The 18,289-nt window shown below is 41.2% G+C and overlaps 1 protein-coding gene across 5 annotated transcripts in view; it reads left to right on the forward strand.

Moving 5' to 3' along the window:
* The window catches only part of PLCH1 (phospholipase C eta 1), a 371,189-nt gene that overhangs the window by 241,581 nt on the left and 111,319 nt on the right, over positions 1–18,289 (forward strand). For all 5 annotated transcript variants that reach the window (XR_010729158.1, XM_066258338.1, XM_066258341.1 and 2 more), the window contains exons 9-10: positions 4,072–4,192; positions 16,884–17,055. Coding sequence is in view for 4 of the 5 variants with exons in the window: in XM_066258338.1 (XP_066114435.1) it covers positions 4,072–4,192; positions 16,884–17,055 (293 nt within the window). In the remaining variant the exon portion in view is untranslated. The remainder of the gene's footprint in view (positions 1–4,071; positions 4,193–16,883; positions 17,056–18,289) is intronic.

An 18,289-nucleotide genomic window follows, 5' to 3' on the forward strand; every position in this document is an offset into this window, starting at 1 on the left:
CCCAGCAGTAGAGTGTCAACCCAGCATGAGGATGTCCCAGATTTAATTCCTGATCAGGTCACACTGGAGAGGCAACCTTTGTTTCTCCATCTCTTTCCCCTCCCTTCTGTCTCTCAATCTCTTTCTTTCCTTCCCACAGCCATGACTTGGTTAGAGTAAGTTGGCCCCAGGCACTGAGGATTGCTCCATGGCCTCACCTCAGACACTAAAATAGCTCAGTTGCTGAGCAATGGAGCAACGTCCCCTGAGGGGCAGAGCATCTCCCATAGAGGACTTTCTGGGTGGATCCCAGTCAGGCACATGTGGGTGTCTATCTCTCTGCCTCTCTGCTTCTCATTGAAGGGGGAAAATAAATGAAACGAACTTAACAGGACCTGCTGACAGAAGTAAAGGATGTAAAAAATGAAGAGGAGAACTAGAATGATTGAGTACCACCACCACATACTACAGGGAATCAAAGGGGAAGAGCATTAATCAATTTACTTTCCCATTTGTTGAGTTTATAGTGACTTTGTAACATTTATGTGGACCTTTTAATCAGTCAGTTTGATAACAATATGTGAACCCAGTGGCAAGATCCAGGTAAGATAAAGATTCTATAATTTTGAGATTTTTTTTTTTTTTTTCATTTTTCTGAAGCTGGAAACAGGGAGAGACAGTCAGACAGACTCCCGCATGCACCCGACAGGGATCCACCCGGCACGCCCACCATGGGGCGATGCTCTGCCCACCAGGGGGCGATGCTCTGCCCCTCCGGGGCGTCGCCATGTTGCGACCAGAGCCACTCCAGCGCCTGAGGCAGTGGCCACAGAGCCATCCCCAGCGCCCGGGCCATCTTTGCTCCAATGGAGCCTTGGCTGCGGGAGGGGAAGAGAGAGACAGAGAGGAAAGCGCGGCGGAGGGGTGGAGAAGCAAATGGGCGCTTCTCCTATGTGCCCTGGCCAGGAATCAAACCCGGGTCCTCCGCATGCTAGGCCGACGCTCTACCTCTGAGCCAACCTGCCAGGGCTTAATTTTGAGATTTTTTAAAATTTTATTTTATTTTATTTTATTTTATTTGTATTTTTTCCGAAGCTGGAAATGGGAAGGCAGTCAGACAGAGTCCTGCATGTGCCCCACCGGGATCCACCCAGCATGCCCACCAGGGGGTGATGCTCCGCCCATCTTGGGGTGTCGCTCTGCCACAATCGGAGCCATTCTAGCGCCTGAGGCAGAAGCCACAGAGCCATCCTCAGCGCCCAGGCAAACTTTGCTCCATTGGAGCCTTGGCTGCAGAAGGAGAAGAGAGAGACAGAGAGGAAGGAGAGGGGGAGGGGTAGAGAAGCAGATGGGCTTCTCCTGTGTGCCCTGGCCGGAATCCAGGACTCTTGCACACCAGGCCGACACTCTACCACTGAGCCAACTGGCCAGGGCCTAATTTTGAGCTTTTTATGTGGTAGTTAAAATTACAAAAGTGTACAAGATCACTTACAGAGAGGAGTAGACAAGAGAATGAGGCCCAAGGACTTAAACAATCCAATATTTAGGTGGTAGGAAGAGCAAAGGATGCAGTGGGAACAGCCAATGTGGAATGATGACTTGGACCTAAGGGATGAAGGTATCAGAAAGGAATGGTCAAAACTGCCTCATGCAACATAAAAGTGAAATAAGGTAAAGGTAAGTGGCCAATATGGTTTTTGACTGCTGGATCATTACAGTTTTGTTTTGGTAGCATGTTATTCAGAAGTAGGGAGTAGCTAATCTACAGGCTAGTGTCTCAGCCTTTTTCTGCATTAGAGGAGGACTTGATGACACAGGGTTGGGAGGATTTTTGAGATTTGGAAGAGGATAACATTCGAAATAGAGGTTTGTTTTTAGAAGGGATAAGGGAGAAGAGATTTTAAAAGGGTTTATGTCTGATAGCCTTTCTTTTTTGGCCCTCCAACGGTCTGTGGGACAGACAGTAAACTGGCCCCCTGTGTAAAAAATTTGGTGACCCCTGGTCCAGACAATTGAAATACTATTAGTTATCAAATCATATGGTTATGATGAATATGTTTTAGAAGGAAATAAAGATGTTATCTCGAGGTAATATACAAAACACACATATAAGTAAGGTGATACTAAAATAGAAAATAGGTTTGTTTCTGAACTGCATGACTACATAAAGGCAGTGTAAATTAGCATTCCATTAGCCAAATTCAGCCTGCAGAATTGTGTTTGACTCATATTGTAATTTTAAAAAAGATTAGTTGCTGTCTCTATCTGTCCCTCTCTTTGACAATCTCTGTCTCTGTCAAAAAAAAGAATAGTTGCCAGTAACTAAAAACTGGGAAATTTCACAACAATAAGATCTAGATTTTGTATTTTTCTCAGATCTGGTAAATAGAGTGAGAAGGAGTTGTCTCCTTAGATACACATTTGTGGTTGGCCTACTGCTCTCATTCATGTCACCTGCTAGGCTTTGGTTGGTACTTGACCCTGTGACCCCTACCATAAGGAAGGCAATGTCTTGAGAGCAGGCAAGGGTCTATGGGGCTCTTTGCTTAGTCTGGATTGGGATTTAGATAAGAAAAGTGAAAGCAAAAGGCATTTCAGGTGACCTTAAATGAAAGAAGCAAAAGCTTAAAGTAGGATTGTATGCAAGGACCTTGCCTAACTGAAAGAACAAGCCTGTGAGTTTGGGTGTAGGAGAAAATAAGGCTGGATTGTCAGACTGGAGCTAGGATATTAATTAAAACAGCACTACTAGTCCCTTTAACAGTCAAACCTAAAGTCTTTTTCCTTAAAACAACTGAAATTTATTTCTTGCTTATGTGGAGTTCAAAATAGTTATTCTTAATGGGTATGTCTTTCAAACAATGATTGAGGGGTTCAGGCTTTTTCCATCCTGTGGCTGTGCCATCTTCAACAATTACTTCAAAGGTCACAGCAGAAGAGAACAGGGGTGACTGGTTAGGGCAAGATTTTGTAGACTGGACCTGGATGCAGTGCATAACATTTCTGCTCACATTTCAATGACCACATCCTACCATAAGGAAAGGCTGGTCCCTCCATTCCAGCTGTGTGCCAAGTGAGAGAGAAAACCAGCTGAGTGAAGGGCTAGCCAGTCTCTAGCACCAAAGACAGGGACCTTGGAGTTTGCAGGCGGGAGCTGCTCTGGGATATCTATTAATCAATTGAGCTTACATCTACTGGGTACATTCTATGTGTGGGAAGCTGTGTTATGTACCAGGTAGTCTTTTAAGCAAAGGAGCAATGTGGAAAAAGTAGTGCTTTGAGAAATTAGTCTGATAGTATAGTATAAAACAAGAGAAGACAAACTCTAAGTTGGGGACAATGGTGAGGAAGCTAATGTCTTTCTCCAGCTCAGAGCCAATGAGGTTGTCTATACACATGACAATATCAATTTTATCAATAACCATATCAGTTACTATGTGTCATATTATAAGCAACTTTATATGTACTTAATCATTGCTGAAACTTGTGATGCAGGTGCTGTTATTATTTTCCTTTAATGGCTAGGAAAAGCAAGACTTTTAAATGATTCAATCATTTGCTCATGTTCACATAAATCTTGGCAAAGCCTGAGGATTTGAACATAGAAAGTTGATGTTATGTTATAACTATTGTAGAGTTAATAAAATGGAAATAAATTTAATGGGAACATAATGAATTTAAGTAAGCAATTATAAAAAACCTTGTTATTGGTTTGAAATGGTCACTGTGACATATTAAAAAACCCTAGTAAACTGAAGAAATGAAATTATAGAAACAACCTGTTAAGAAATCACTGTCCTTGGAACACTTGATTGGATTTAGATCAATTTCTAATGAGAGTTCATGATAAATGCTAAGTTTCTTGTGAATATGACATCTAGTCTAATTTATAAGCACCCAAAAACAGATTAATTATCTTTAATTTCTTATTCTGTTAAATATGCCAGAACACTTATTTCTCTGTTTGCCATCTTTGTCATGATTATAACATGTAAAATCTCAAATAATAAAATAATACTTGTCTGATGTTTCCAGAAGTATTGGTAATGCCAGAAATTCTTGGGTGTTGATAAAAAGTTGTGTTTTTGGCAGTTGACTGTTGGGATGGCCCAGACGGAGAGCCAATTGTTCACCATGGTTACACCCTCACTTCGAAAATCCCCTTCAGAGACGTTGTGGAGACCATCAACAAGCATGCTTTTGTGAAGAACGAGTAAGTGTAGCAAAATCTTGGAGTCAAGCACATGGAGCATGACCTGATGCAACATGACTACAAAAGCACACACTCTTCCCAGAACTACTTATCTCCTTTCTGCTAGCCAATTCTCTCCTTCCTTCCCCAAACATTGTGAACAAATAATATGGACTCTGTGTACATGCTTTCTCATATCTGTTTACTCCTTGTCCCATTCTTTCTATATGTATACCTCTTCACTGGATGGTTTTGCAAAGAGTGGCCTCAAAATTTCTAAGTTCAGGGTGTGCAGAATGTCCATAAAGTCTGGAAACACAGGTTACTATACAGAGTAGTTTATTGATATTATATTATAATTTGGTAAAATAATATTTAGGTTTCTAGACTTGCTGGATGTCTAAATATAATAATTCTTGTCTTAAAATCTTCAAAAGCTCCCTGTAGTGCACAGTCATGTCTCCCATCCCCTTTAAAATCTGGCTTCTTCCTTCTCCTTGAGGGTCTTCTTTCACTGAGACAGGATTCTGTCTTCATTGACTGTCCTGGACTTTCCAGTGATCCCAGTTCTTTTACAACTCCCTGCTCTTGCATATGCTGTTCTCTCTGCCTGCAACACCTTTTTCCATGATCTCATCTGCCTAATTCTTGCTCATCTTGCAAGACTGATTAAGCATTGTCCCTCTGGCAGACTTACTGCTTACTGATACCTCTAGCTGGTTTAAATACTCCTTTTTCTATTGTCAGTAACCTGAGTATATTTTTATCAATTCATATAGCACCCTGTTATAATTGTTGGTTACTTGACTTCTTTTTCAAATCTTTAATATCATGAACTCATTAAAAATATGGGGCTATGCCATATTCATTTTTTATTGCCTAGCAGGTACCTGCAATATACCAGACACTCAAGAAATGATTTTTGAATTAAAAGAAGCAAGTTAAAATTACAATTCCATAAAATCAATCTTATAAAAGTTAGTAGTCTTTAAAATGTTTTATATTTGGTCTTGTCATTAATTAACCATGAGGTTAAAACACTGTTCTGATCAAGGCACTTGCTGCATTGCAGGTTTAGTTTCTGGTGTCTTCTACTTGAAAGAATCTTTAGCACTGATTTCTGACGTACAGTTACCACTAGTCTCAGCCAAGGTGAAGAAGTGATTTTTTTTTTACCACTTCATTCCCAATATGTGAAGTATCGTGTTGGGAAGACCTGCTACTTGTGTACCTCGGGGAATCTCTGGTGACTTGACAGAGCTTACTTCAAGCTCAGAAATTCTTAGGGGAAGAGCAACTTCAAATTTAAACAATTGATAAGCTTGTTTAGCCATTTTAAAAGTTTATTCTTTTCCTTTTCTTTCTTAAATTTTAGTTGCATGTTTAAATCAGAATTTCTCCATCTTTGCACTATTGATATTTTGGGCCAGATAATTTTTGTGGGGTACTTGTCTGGTACACATAGTATTGTGAGTTACATCCTTGACTTACACCTTGTAAATGCCAGTAGCACTCCTCATATTGTGACCACCAAAAATGTCTTCAGACATGGAGAAATATCCATTTGACTGAAGGAGTGGGTGTGGGACAATTATCTTCCTCTCCTGTTGAGTAGCACTGCTTTATATTAAATGTCTTTAGATACAAATAGGCTTTTTATAAACAGGTTGGTAATAAAAATTTTATTGTTAGAATTCTATGATGTGATTGCTATGTAAAACCCATGTGAGGACACAAGAGCAAACAAGTTACAATCTTTTTTTTTTTTTTTTTTTTTTTTTTTGAGAGAGAGAGAGACAGAGAGAGGGACAGACAGGAAGGGAGATGAGAAGCATCAGTTCTTCTTTGCGGCATCTTAGTTGTTCATTGATTACTTGTTTATTGATTGCTTTCTCATATGTGCCTTGACCAAGGGGCTACAGCAGAGTGAAAGACCCCTTACTCAAGCCAGCAACCATGGGGTCATGTCTATGATTCCATGCTCAAGCCAGCAACTCTGTGCTCAAGCTGGCAACCTCATGGTTTCAAACCTGGGTCCTCCACCTCTCAATTTGATGCTCTATTCACTGCGCCACCACCTGATCAGGCCAAATAGTTTACATTCAGATAACCAAACCAACTTCAGTCACAAAGGTCATTTCTTAAATTGCCTCTGATATCAGGTTTTACTAATGAGGATAGAATATAATTGCAAAAGTTCACAGCCTGTATTGTGGAGTTTAGGTTTATAATACAAGCCCAGAAATAAAGATTTATCTATATAGATATATTAGACAATTTTAATACTGACTTGAAACTCTGGAAAAATGTATTGCTTATTACTTTGGAATATTTTGATGGAAAACTAAAAAAAAATCAAAATAAACATGAATTTGAAATAATCTCTCGCTCTGAGGATAAACAAAGTCAGAAGAGAAGTAATACCATGTCATCAGTTCTGGTTCCTTTTCTGCCTTGGCCACCACCTCTTCAGGCTGTCTTTGGTAATGACCTTTAATCAGGTCTCAAATTCTCCACGCAGAAACCTGAGCGCTGATGGGAAGTGAATGCTTGAGGTTTCCTTTCCTTCTTTCTGAAGGTAACGGCTACTATATAATTCTACACAAATGATTTTGAAATGCCTGGCATTAGATGCTATAAAACACAAAATTCCATTATTTTATCCTCAAGAATTATATTCAAGCTGGAGACTGATTATCTATTTGACTTGTATTATATATATTTTATTTTTAATGTATATCGTAAGTATTAAATGCAAGTAGCTGCATTTAATGATATTCAGTGGTCTCTTAGATGTTTCTAGCTTTTTGAATAAATTAGATGAAATTACATTATATGAGTTTTATTCATTTATTTTTAAATTTTTATGAATTTTAATTTCTTATTTTAACATGTATTCAAGTATCTCACTCAATATAACACCTTCACACCCATCCCCATGTCCCCTATTACACCCTCTTTGCCCACCTCCCCCTAACTTTCTCCCCCCCTTCCCTCCTGAATTTGCTGTCCTGTTATCTGTATCTCTGTGTTATGTATATATAGTTTCACTAATGCTTTCACCTTCTCTGATACCATCCCCTCATCCCACTCCCCTCACTGCTGTCCCTCTGCTCCTTGTTACCCTGCCTCTGCCTCTATTCCGTTCCTCAGTTTACTTTGTTCATTAGATTCCACATATAAGTGAGATCATATGATATCGTCTTTCTCTGCCTAGCTTATTTCACTTAGCATAATGATCTCCAGATTCATCCATGCTGTTGAAAAAGGAAAACTTCCTGTTTTCACGGCCATGTAATATTCCATTCTATATGTGTACCAAAAAGCCTTTTTTTTGGGGGGGGCGGTATTTTTCTTAAGTTGGAAACGGGGAGGCAGTCAGACAGACTACTGCATGCGCCCGACCGGGATCCACCCGGCATGCCCACCAGAGGGCGATGCTCTGCCCACCTGGGGCGTCGCTCTGCTGCAATCAGAGCCATTCTAGCGCCTGAGGCAGAGGCCATGGAGCCATCCTCAGCGCCGGGGCAAACTTTGCTCCAATGGAGCCTCAGCTGCGGGAGGGGAAGAGAGAGACAGAGAGGAAGTAGAGGGGGAGGGGTGGAGAAGCAGATGGGCGCCTCTCCTGTGTGCCCTGGCCGGGAATCGAACCCGGGACTCCTGCACGACAGGCCAATGCGCTACCACTGAGCCAACCAGCCAGGGCCTATGTAACAAAGCCTTTTAATGCACTCATCCACTGATGGACACTTGGGCTGTTTCCAGATCTTGGCTATTGTGAACAATCCTGCAATAAATATGGGAATGCATATCTTCGTTTGAATCAGTGATTTGGTATTTTTAGGATATATTCCTACAAGTGGATGGCTGGGTCAAAAGGCAGTTCCATTTTTAAGTTTTTGAGGAACCTCTATACTGTTTTCCACAGTGGCTGCACCAGTCTGCATTCCCACCAGCAGTGCAGGAGGGTTTCCTTTTCTCCACACCCTCGCCAGCACTTATGGTGTGTTAATTTGTTAATGAGCACCATTCTGAGAGGATGAGGTGCTATCTTATGGTTTAAATTTGCATTTCTCTGATGATTAGTGATGTTGAACATTTTTTCATATTCCTATTGGCCATCTGTATGTCCTCTTTAGAGAAGTGTCTATTCAGTTCCTTTGCCCATTTTTTAATTGGATTGTTTATCTTCCTTGTGTTGTGTTTTAGAAGTTCTTTATAAATTTTGGTGATTAACCCCTTATCAGACATATTGATAAATATGTTCTCCCATTGTGTGGGTTGTCTTTTTATTTTGTTTCTGGTGTCTTTTGCTGTGCAAAAGCTTTTTATTTTGATATAGTCCCATTTGTTTATTTTGTCCTTTATTTCACTTGCCAGTGGAGATAAATCAGCAAAAATATTGCTACAAGATATATTGGAGAGTTTGCTGCCTATGTTTTCTTCCAAAGTGTTTATGGTTTTGTAAATTACATTTAAATCTTTTATCCATTTTAAGTTTATTTTTCTGAATGGTGTAAGCTGATGGTCTAATTTCACTTTTTTTGCATGTACCTGTTCAATTTTCCCAACATCATTTACTAAAGAGACTGTCTTTATTCCACTGTATGCTCTTACCTCCTTTATCAAAGATCAATTGACCATGAAGATGTGGGTTTATTTCTGGGTTCTCTATTCTGTTCCATTGATCTGTATGCCTGTTCTTATACCAGTACCAAGTTGTTTTGGTTACAATGGCCTTGTACTATAACTTGATATCAGGAAGTGTGATACCTCCCACTTTATTCTTCATTTTCAAGATTGCTGAGGCTATTCGTGTTCTTTTGTGGTTCCATATAAATTTTTGGAATATTCATTTTGTATCTTTGAAGTATGCCATTGGAATTTTAATAGGAATTGCATTGTACCTATAGATTGCTTTGAGTAATATAGACGTTTTAATGATGTTTATTCTTCCTATCCATGAACATGGTATATGATTTCACTTGTTTGTGTCTTCCTTAATGCCTTATAATTTTCTGAGTACAAGTCTTTTACCTCCTTGGTTAAATTACTCCTATGTACTTTATTCTTTTTGTTGCAATAGTGAAGGGGATTGTTTTCTTAATTTTGCCCTCAGACAGTTTATTGTCAGTGTATAAAAATGCCACTGATTTCTGAATTTTAATTTTATATCCTGCCACCTTGCTAAATTCATTTATCAGGTTTAGTAGTTTTTTGACTGAGACCTTAGGGTTTTCTATGTACAGTATCATATTTCCAGCAAATAATGATAGTTTTACTTTTTATTTTGTAATTTAGATGCCTTTTATTTCTTCTTCTTATCTGATTGCTGTGGCTAGGACTTCTAGAGCTATGTTGAGTAAGAGAGTGAAAGGGGGCACCCCTGGCTTGTGCCTGATGCTAAGGGTATTGCTTTTAATTTTTGTCCATAGAGTATGATGTTGGCTGTGGGTTTGTCATAGATGGCCTTTATTATGTTGAGGTATGTTCCTTATATTCTCACTTTGCTTACAGTTTTGAGCATAAATGGGTGCTAGATTTTATCAAATGCTTTTTCTGCATCTATTGATATAATCACGTGATTTTTCTCCTTCCTTTTGTTTATGTGATGAATCACATTTATTGATTTGCAAATGTTGTACCAGCCTTGCCTCCCCAGAATGAATCCATTTCATCATGATGTATGTATGATCTTTTTGATATATTGCTGGATCTGATATGCTAATATTTTGTTGAAAATTTTAGTATCTATGTTTGTCAGGGATATTGGCTTATAGTTTTCTTTCCTTGTATTGTCTTTACCTGGTTTTGTAATGAGGATAGTGCTTGGCTCAGTAAAGGAGTTTGTTCTTTTTTTTTTTTGTATTTTTCTGAAGCTGGAAACGGGGAGGCAGTCAGACAGACTCCCCCGCATGCGCCCGACTGGGATGCACCTGGCACACCCACCAGGGGGCGATGCTTTGCCCATCTGGGGCGTTGTTCTGTCATGACCAGAGCCACTCTAGTGCCTGGGGCAGAGGCCAAGGAGCCATCCCCAGCGCCCGGGCCATCTTTTGCTCCAATGGAGCCTCAGCTGCGGGAGGGGAAGAGAGAGACAGAGAGGAAGGAGAGGGGGAGGGGTGGAGAAGCAGATCGGCGCCTCTCCTGTGTGCCCTGGCCAGGAATTGAACCCGGGACTTCCACACGCCAGGCCAACGCTCTACCACCGAGCCAACCGGCTAGGGCCTAGGAGGAGTTTGGAAGTCTTCCCTCCTCTTTAATTTTTTGAAATAGCTTGAGAATGATAGGTGTTAGTTCTTCTTTGAATGTTCAGTAAAATTCACTTGTGAAGCCATCGGTCCAGGACTTCTGCTTGCTGGGCGTTTTATGATAACTGTTTCAGTTTCATTTGTTGTAATTGGTCTGCTTAGGTTTTCTGTTTCTTCCAGATTGAGTTTTGGATATTTGTATGTTTTTAGGAATTTATCCATTTCTCCTCGGTTGTCCCATTTTTTGACATATAGATCTTCAAAGTATTTTCTTACAATCTTTTGTATTTCTGCTGTGTCAGTTGTTACTTCTCCACTTTCATTTCTAATTTTATTTATTTGAGTCCTCTCTTTTTTTCTTGATGAGTCTGGTTAAAAGTTCATTTATCTTGTTTACCTTTTTAAAGGACCAGCTCTTGGTTTCATTGATCTTTTGCATTATTTTTCTAGCTTCTATGCCATTTATTTCCACTCTTATTTTTTTTTTCCTTCCTTCTACTTTCTCTAGGCTTTGTTTTTTTTCTTTTTCTAGTTCTTTAAGATACAGGATTAAGTTGTTCATTTGAGCTTTTTCTTACCTCTAGGGTATGCCTGTAGTGCTATGAACTTCTCTCTCAGGACTTCTTTTGCTGTTTCCCATATATTTTAGGTTGTTGTATGTTCATTTTCATTTGTTTTAAGGAAGTTTTTAATTTCTTCCTTGATCTTATTGATAACCTATTTGTTATTTAATAACATGCTATTTAGCTTCCAAGTGTGTGAATGTTTTTCAGTTTTCTATTATAGTTGATTTCTAGCTAAATCCCATTGTGATCTGAGAAGATGCTTGATATGATTTCAATCTTCTTACATTTATTGGGACTTGTTTTGTGTCCTAACATGTGGTCTATCCTAGAGAATGTACCATGAGAAGTTGAAAAGAATGCATATTCTGCTGCTTTAAGGTAAAAGGTTTCGAAGATATCAATTAAATACAGTTGATCTTGTGTGTCATTAAGGCCGCTGTTTCTTTGTTAATTTTCTGCCTGGAAGATCTATCCACTGATGTTAGCAAGGTATGAAAATCCCCTACTATTGTAGTATAGCTGTTGATTGTGCCTCTTATAGACAGCATATGTACGGATCCTGTTTTCTTATCCATGCAGCTACTCTATGTCTTTTGATTGGATCATTTAATCCATTTACATTTAAGGTTATTATTGATATGTAGTTGTTTATTGCCATTTTATTCTTTAAATCTAAATTCTTCTTTTTCTCTATTTCTTTTTTCCTTTGTGCTTTATTTTTAGATTTTTTTTTTTTTAAAGTTTTTATTGAATTTTTTTCCCCAGAGACAGAGAGTCAGAGAGAGGGATAGACAGGGACAGACAGACAGAACAAAGAGAGATGAGAAGCATCAATTATCAATTTTTTGTTGTGACAATTTAGCTGTGGGCCTTCAGCAGACCAAGTAACCCCTTGCTCAAGGCAGCGACCTTGGGTTCAAGATGGTGAGCTTTGCTCAAACCAGATGAGACCGCACTCAAGCTGGCGACCTCGGGGTCTCGAACCTGGGTCTTCCGCATCCCAGTCCGACACTCTATCCACTGCGCTACTGCCTAGTCCAAATCCTTTGTGCTTTTTATAGCAGGCCCTTTAACATTTCTTTTAGTACTTACATGTTTGTAGTGAATTCCTTGAGGTTTTTTGTTTTGTTTTGTTGTTTTTGTCTGGGAAGCTTTTTATTTCTTCTTCAATTTTAAATAATAGCCTTGCTGAGTAAAGTAGTCTTGGTTGTAGGTTCTTGTTTTGTAATCAGCTTCAATATTTCTTGCCCATCTCTTCTGGCCTTTAGTGTTTCTGTTGAGAAATTGGATTTCATCCTTATGGGGGCTCCTCTATAGGTAATTAACTGCCTTTCTCTTGCAGCTTTTATTATTCTTTCTTTGTCTCTTAACTTTGGCACTTTAATAATGTCTTAGTGTAGGCCTCTTTGGGTTCCTCTTTAATGGGACTCTCTGTGCCTCTTGAACTTGTGTGACTTTTTTCTTCATCAATTTAGGGAAGTTTTCAACTGATTTCTTCAAGCAGTTTCTGTATCCCTTGTTTGTTTTCTTCTCCTTAAGGAACCCCTGTGATGCGTATATTTTTTTCTCTTCATGTTGTCCCCCAGGTCTCTTAGAGTGTCCTCAGTCTTTTTGAGCCTCTTTTTGATTTGGTCCTCTGCTTCATCTAGCCTGCTGTTGATTCCTTCTAGTGCATTCTTTATTTCTGATATTGTATTTTTTTTGTATGATTTCAGTCTCCTTTTTGATGCTTGCTATCTCTTTATTTAGGTTCTCATTATGACTATCCATTGTTGCTCTAAGATACTTGAGCATCCTAAAAATTGTTATTTTATCTGCATCTGGTAGTTTGGTTACTTCCATTTCATTTAGTTCTTTTACTGGGGATTTCTCTTATTGATTCATTTAGGCCACATTTCTCTGTCTGCCCATTTTGTCTGTGTATTAGGGAGCACTGTCTGACTTAGAAATTTTTTTGTAGTCTTTATTGAAGAAGATGGACTCAGTGGTACTGTCCTCCAGGCCACACGTTTTCCTTGTTTTAGGAATGCTTCTTGAGGGTACTATTTTCCCTCCGTTGTATATGAGTATTACATGCAGTTGGCCCTTTTGTGGGTACGGTTATTCCTTCAGGCTGGCTCTTCTAAGAGTCAACCTTGATCATGTGTATTATACACTGTGCCATGTCTTACCTATTAGGTGCATTTATTCTCCACAGTGTGTGGTGCCTGCTGGACTCCTCCTTTGGGCATGCTGCTTGTCTAGCTGAGTATAGGGTTGATGCTGTCTGCCACGCACTACCATCTGTGTAGGTTCTAGATCAGGGGTCCCCAAACTACAGCCCGTGGGCCACATACGGCCCTCTGAGGCCATTTATCCAGCCCCCGCCGCACTTCCAGAAGGGGCACCTCTTTCATTGGTGGTCAGTGAGAGGAGCATAGTTTCCATTGAAATACTGGTCAGTTTGTTGATTTAAGTTTACTTGTTCTTTACTTTAAATATTATATTTGTTCCCGTTTCATTTTTTTACTTTAAAATAAGATATGTGCAGTGTGCATAGGGATTTGTTCATAGTTTTTTTTATAGTCCAGCCCTCCAACGGACTGAGGGACAGTGAGCTGGCCCCCTGTGTAAAAAGTTTAGGGACCTCTGTTCTAGATCTTCTTGCATTGGTATCAGCCATGGTTTGTAACCTGCTGTGGGCTCACTGTCTGCAGCTACTGCTCTTTTTGCTGTTTGTGTCAGTGTTTTCTTTACCTGGGTAGTACATAAGGATCAGCTTCCTCCTGCATAGAGATGACAGCAGCTCCATAAAACTCCCAAGCTCCATAAGATTTGCCTCCACTTTTCAGCTGGTCTACCTCCTTTTGTAGCTGCCTGGTCCTCCCCACATAATCTTCTATAGAAATACTGCAGTGTGGGCCCAGATTGACCTCACCCAACCAACCCCTCTACAAGTTGCAGGCTTGTTGGGATAGGGCAGCTGAGGTTGGGAATGCATCATTAGTGAGACCGCCTACTTCAAGGATCTCTTGGTCAGGGAGCTCTCTCTTCAGGGAGCTCTCTTTAGGGAGCTCAGTACGGAGAGTGTGGCCCCTACTCCAGAGCCTAATTTCTCAGCCACTGGTGGATACTCAATTTTTATTTCTCCCCAACAAGGTGAGCAGCAGGTTCAGATTGAGGGGGTTGACTGTCCCCTCTGCAGAAGTTCTTACTCTGGTCTCAGGGAGGAAGGCTGAGAGAATCCTCTCCTGGGCTGTGCTTCACCAGAAAGTGTTTAAGCCCCTCGACCAGATCTCACCATAGGCTCACAGGCACCCACACTTCAAATGTCCATGCTCTAAGCCTCTTTCCCTTCCTCCTCTGGAATCTAGCCCAGCAGGGCAGAATATCCAGCACCCGGGCTGGCTGATTGTGAAGGTCCACTCTATCCAATGCTTATGAGCCGCTGTGTTGGTGCTGATCACAGACAGCGGAACTCGCCTCAGCTGGGCCAGGTGTGAGAATCCTTTCCTTAAAATTCCACTCTAGCAAGGGTTGTTAGGTCCTGAACCGATGCTCTCTATAGCTGGCTACTGGATATGCTAGCCCTGGGCCTCCCTGGCAGTAAACTGGTGCAGACCAGTGGGAGACACTGCTCATGACTGGCCCTCAGCAACCTTCTTGGAGCTACAAGCAATCCAGAGTTTGTGGCTGCCTTTCCTTGGCCTAGGTGCACATGGAAATACCAAGCTGCACACCTAGTTTGGCTTTTATCCACACTGGACCTGCGGGAAGGGCAGCTTAAAAGGCCAATGTTTTCTGAGTCCTGCCTCCTGCAGCCTCTGTCTGCTGGCTACTTATTGGGCTCGGCCACTGAAAGAACCTATGGTAGAGTTTAGAGCCTGGTGCAATTCAGGGATTAGAAAGGGTGGAGGGTGTGGCTCGGCCTCAGGTATCAGTTTGTCCAGACTATTTTCACAGACCTAAGTAGGATATGGCCTCTGAGACCCAAAGGTATGGTCTGCCTACACACCAGATAGTTTCTACTGAGTCTACCATGAGGCAGAATTACCAGTCTTAGTCTCAGAAGTGTGTGTGTGTGTGTGGGGGGGGGGGGGGGGGGGGGAGCTCCAGCCTCAACACCAGAAAACTGAGTCACTGATGTGCCCCCTGTTTTCTGGCTTCTCAGCATGACCCAATCTTTTTTTTTTTTTTTTTTTTTTAATTTACTTTTTTGCTTTTTTTCTGAAGCTGGAAACAGGGAGAGACAGTCAGACAGACTCCCGCATGCGCCCGACCGGGATCCACCCGGCACGCCCACCATGGGGCGACGCTCTGCCCACCAGGGGGCGATGCTCCGCCCCTCCTGGGTGTCGCCATGTTGCGACCAGAGCCACTCTAGCGCCTGAGGCAGAGGCCACAGAGCCATCCCCAGCGCCCGGGCCATCTTTGCTCCAATGGAGCCTCACTGCGGGAGGGGAAGAGAGACACAGAGAGGAAAGCGTGGCAGAGGGGTGGAGAAGCAAATGGGCGCTTCTCCTATGTGCCCTGGCCGGGAATCGAACCCGGGTCCTCCGCACGCTAGGCCGATGCTCTACCGCTGAGCCAACCGGCCAGGGCTTTTTTTTTTTTTTTTTTTTAGCATTATTTTTTTTTAATTTTTTTTTTTTTTTTTTTACTTATTTACTTTTTTAGATTTTATTTATTCATTTTTATTAGAGAGAGAGGGGAGAGAGAGAGAGAGAGAACAGGGGGAGGAGCTGGAAGCATCAACTCCCATATGTGCCTTGACCAGGCAAGCCCAGGGTTTCGAACCGGCGACCTCAGCATTTCCAGGTCGACGCTTTATCCACTGTGCCACCACAGGTCAGGCCAGCATGACCCAATCTTAATGATTCAGGCAGAACATACTCTTAAGGGCGGAGCATTTGCTTTTCCCCAGGCTGATGCTGTTCAGAGGGAACTGCTCCACCCAAGAAAGATGGCAACTGCAGTTTGGATAATGACTCAACACAGGAGTTTTGGTGGTCATCCCTCACAGTGTCTCTTACTTGGCCTCCAACTTTACACTCTCATCACGCAACTCCAGCCCTCTCAGTTCTCCCGCTACCGGAACCCCCAGTAAATGGCTATGAATGAGATTTTCTGTGCTGGCCCTTTAAGACAGAGCATACATCTCCGAGAGCTCCATCTGTTTCTTTCAGACAGAAACCAGGCTCTTTTCACCACCCAATGCTGTCTGGGTGCCTCTTCTAGGCTGTGGGGCTCTAGGCTGGGGCTCTGGGCCCAGGGCTCCGGGCCTGGGGCTGAGCACCCACACCCTCAGGTGACCCTCCCTGCAGTGAGAGTCACTCTGGACCGTCAGCCGCCCTTTGCTCCTGGGAGCAGGGCCTCCCTTTCCACGTCTCTGCCCTTCTTACCAGTCTTGGTGTGGCTTCTTCTGTGATCCTTGGTTATAGACTCCTCTTCATTTAGTCCAAAATTGGTTTTTTAAGATTATTGTTCTTAAATTAAAGTATAATCTAATTTGTTCCTGGGAGGTGATAGTTGGATCATCTGCCTAATCTGTTGCCATCTTAGACTCCAAGATAAAGAGTTTTATTTCTTTAGGCTCCTTATCTCAAAATTTTCTTTTCTTCATTTAAAAGACATGTAGATATGATACAAAATATGAAACTTCTTTCTGTGATACAAAATATGAAACTAAGTTATCCCACATGAATTGGTTTTTTGTTTGGCTATTCTACCTGGCAAAATATGTTTACTCAGAGGATATTTTTTTATTTTTTTGTAATGTGTCTCTCATTTTTCTCATTTGATCATCACCACTCTCAGAAGTTCCTCGAATTGCAGGAACATGGTGAACACAGGAGGATCATGCAGCTGCCCAAGTTACCTGTGTTCTGCCATTAGAATGTGTTGCTGTCCTTGCAGGTTCCCAGTTATACTGTCTATCGAGAACCACTGCAGTGTCCCGCAGCAAAGGAAGATCGCTCAGTACCTGAAAGAAATATTCCGGGACAAACTGGACCTGTCATCTGTAGAGATGGGAGAAACCAAGCAGCTTCCAAGCCCTCAAAGTTTGAAAGGCAAAATCCTAGTAAAGGTAATTACCCAAGAAAAACAATTGAAAGTATTAATGACCAGCTCAGCCCTCCCTTCCAGGAAGGCTCGAAACTTATTTCTCAGGATAGTAATAATTAGAGTCCATAGGGGAAAGGTTGTCTTAATTTGTGTGTGCACCTTGCTCCAATTTTTTTATAGTTATACCTGAAGAAAAAGCTGGTGATTGAGTTCCTGCATATCCTAGAATTTGTTTTTATAAAGTGAAATCATCAATCTCACTGTAAGCCAAAGGCTTAATATTTTAGTCTTGTATTGGTTTATACCGGAGAGCTGTGTGGGCCACAGGGGTGAGGAAGGCTCCTGTGTCTGTATCTGAAAGCATTTCTTTCAGATTCTTTTCTCCCATTTCAGGCTCCAGTAACTATAAAAAAAAAGTCTTCATGGTTGATTGACCCTGGTTTGGTGAGTGAGGAGAGTTCCCTTCAAAGAGGAGCAGAAGCACAGACACAGTGCCCCATAGGACTTGTGTGTCTGCAAAGGAAGTTGGTGCAAAGAATGACATTTCATGAACAGATTTTTGAGGGAGAAAACTGACTACCTGCAATGAATATTATTAATGCAAAGAATAGCCAGAAAGACAGTTCCTAGAGAGTGCAGATTGCTTTGTGATTTTACTTAATTCCAGTTAATTCTGTGTTTGGATTAAATACATCTTGAATAGATGTGTTGTTTTGAGACTAAAATCCTAAGGAAGAGCAGGAGGGTATTAATATTCAAACTGGGTAATATTTTATCTAAAAGACATGTGTACCAAAAACCAAGTATCACATAAGAGGTGCAAATACGTCAAAGAAACTGTGACTTCATAGCAAGGGACTTTAACGGAGGGCAACCAATGGAAAAGATATAAAGTATTCACCTTCAGAATTGGTCAAAGCCTATTTTTCTATTGTTAAATGAGAATTATAGACTGACTCCATCAAAGAGGTGTTGTGGGCATTTGTATGTGTGAAAGCAATTTGAATAAAAGCTCCAAATAATGCAAAAAGTAACACTCAATTTTCTTGAAGTCCTTCTGACATAACTCTTGTGATGAATACTGATGGCTAGGTTGTAAATGTGTTCATGTTCCCTGCATCATCTTTATCTAGCAGTCAGAAGTCAAATGCCAAATGTCCCTTTGGTTGAAATTCTTCCATTTTGGACAGTAAAACTTAAAGTAGATATTGATATGAATTGAGTCCCTTCTGCATAACTACACATTAGGCAACTGA

This window comes from Saccopteryx bilineata, chromosome 2 (assembly GCF_036850765.1).
Source record: "Saccopteryx bilineata isolate mSacBil1 chromosome 2, mSacBil1_pri_phased_curated, whole genome shotgun sequence".
NCBI lineage: Eukaryota > Metazoa > Chordata > Mammalia > Chiroptera > Emballonuridae > Saccopteryx > Saccopteryx bilineata.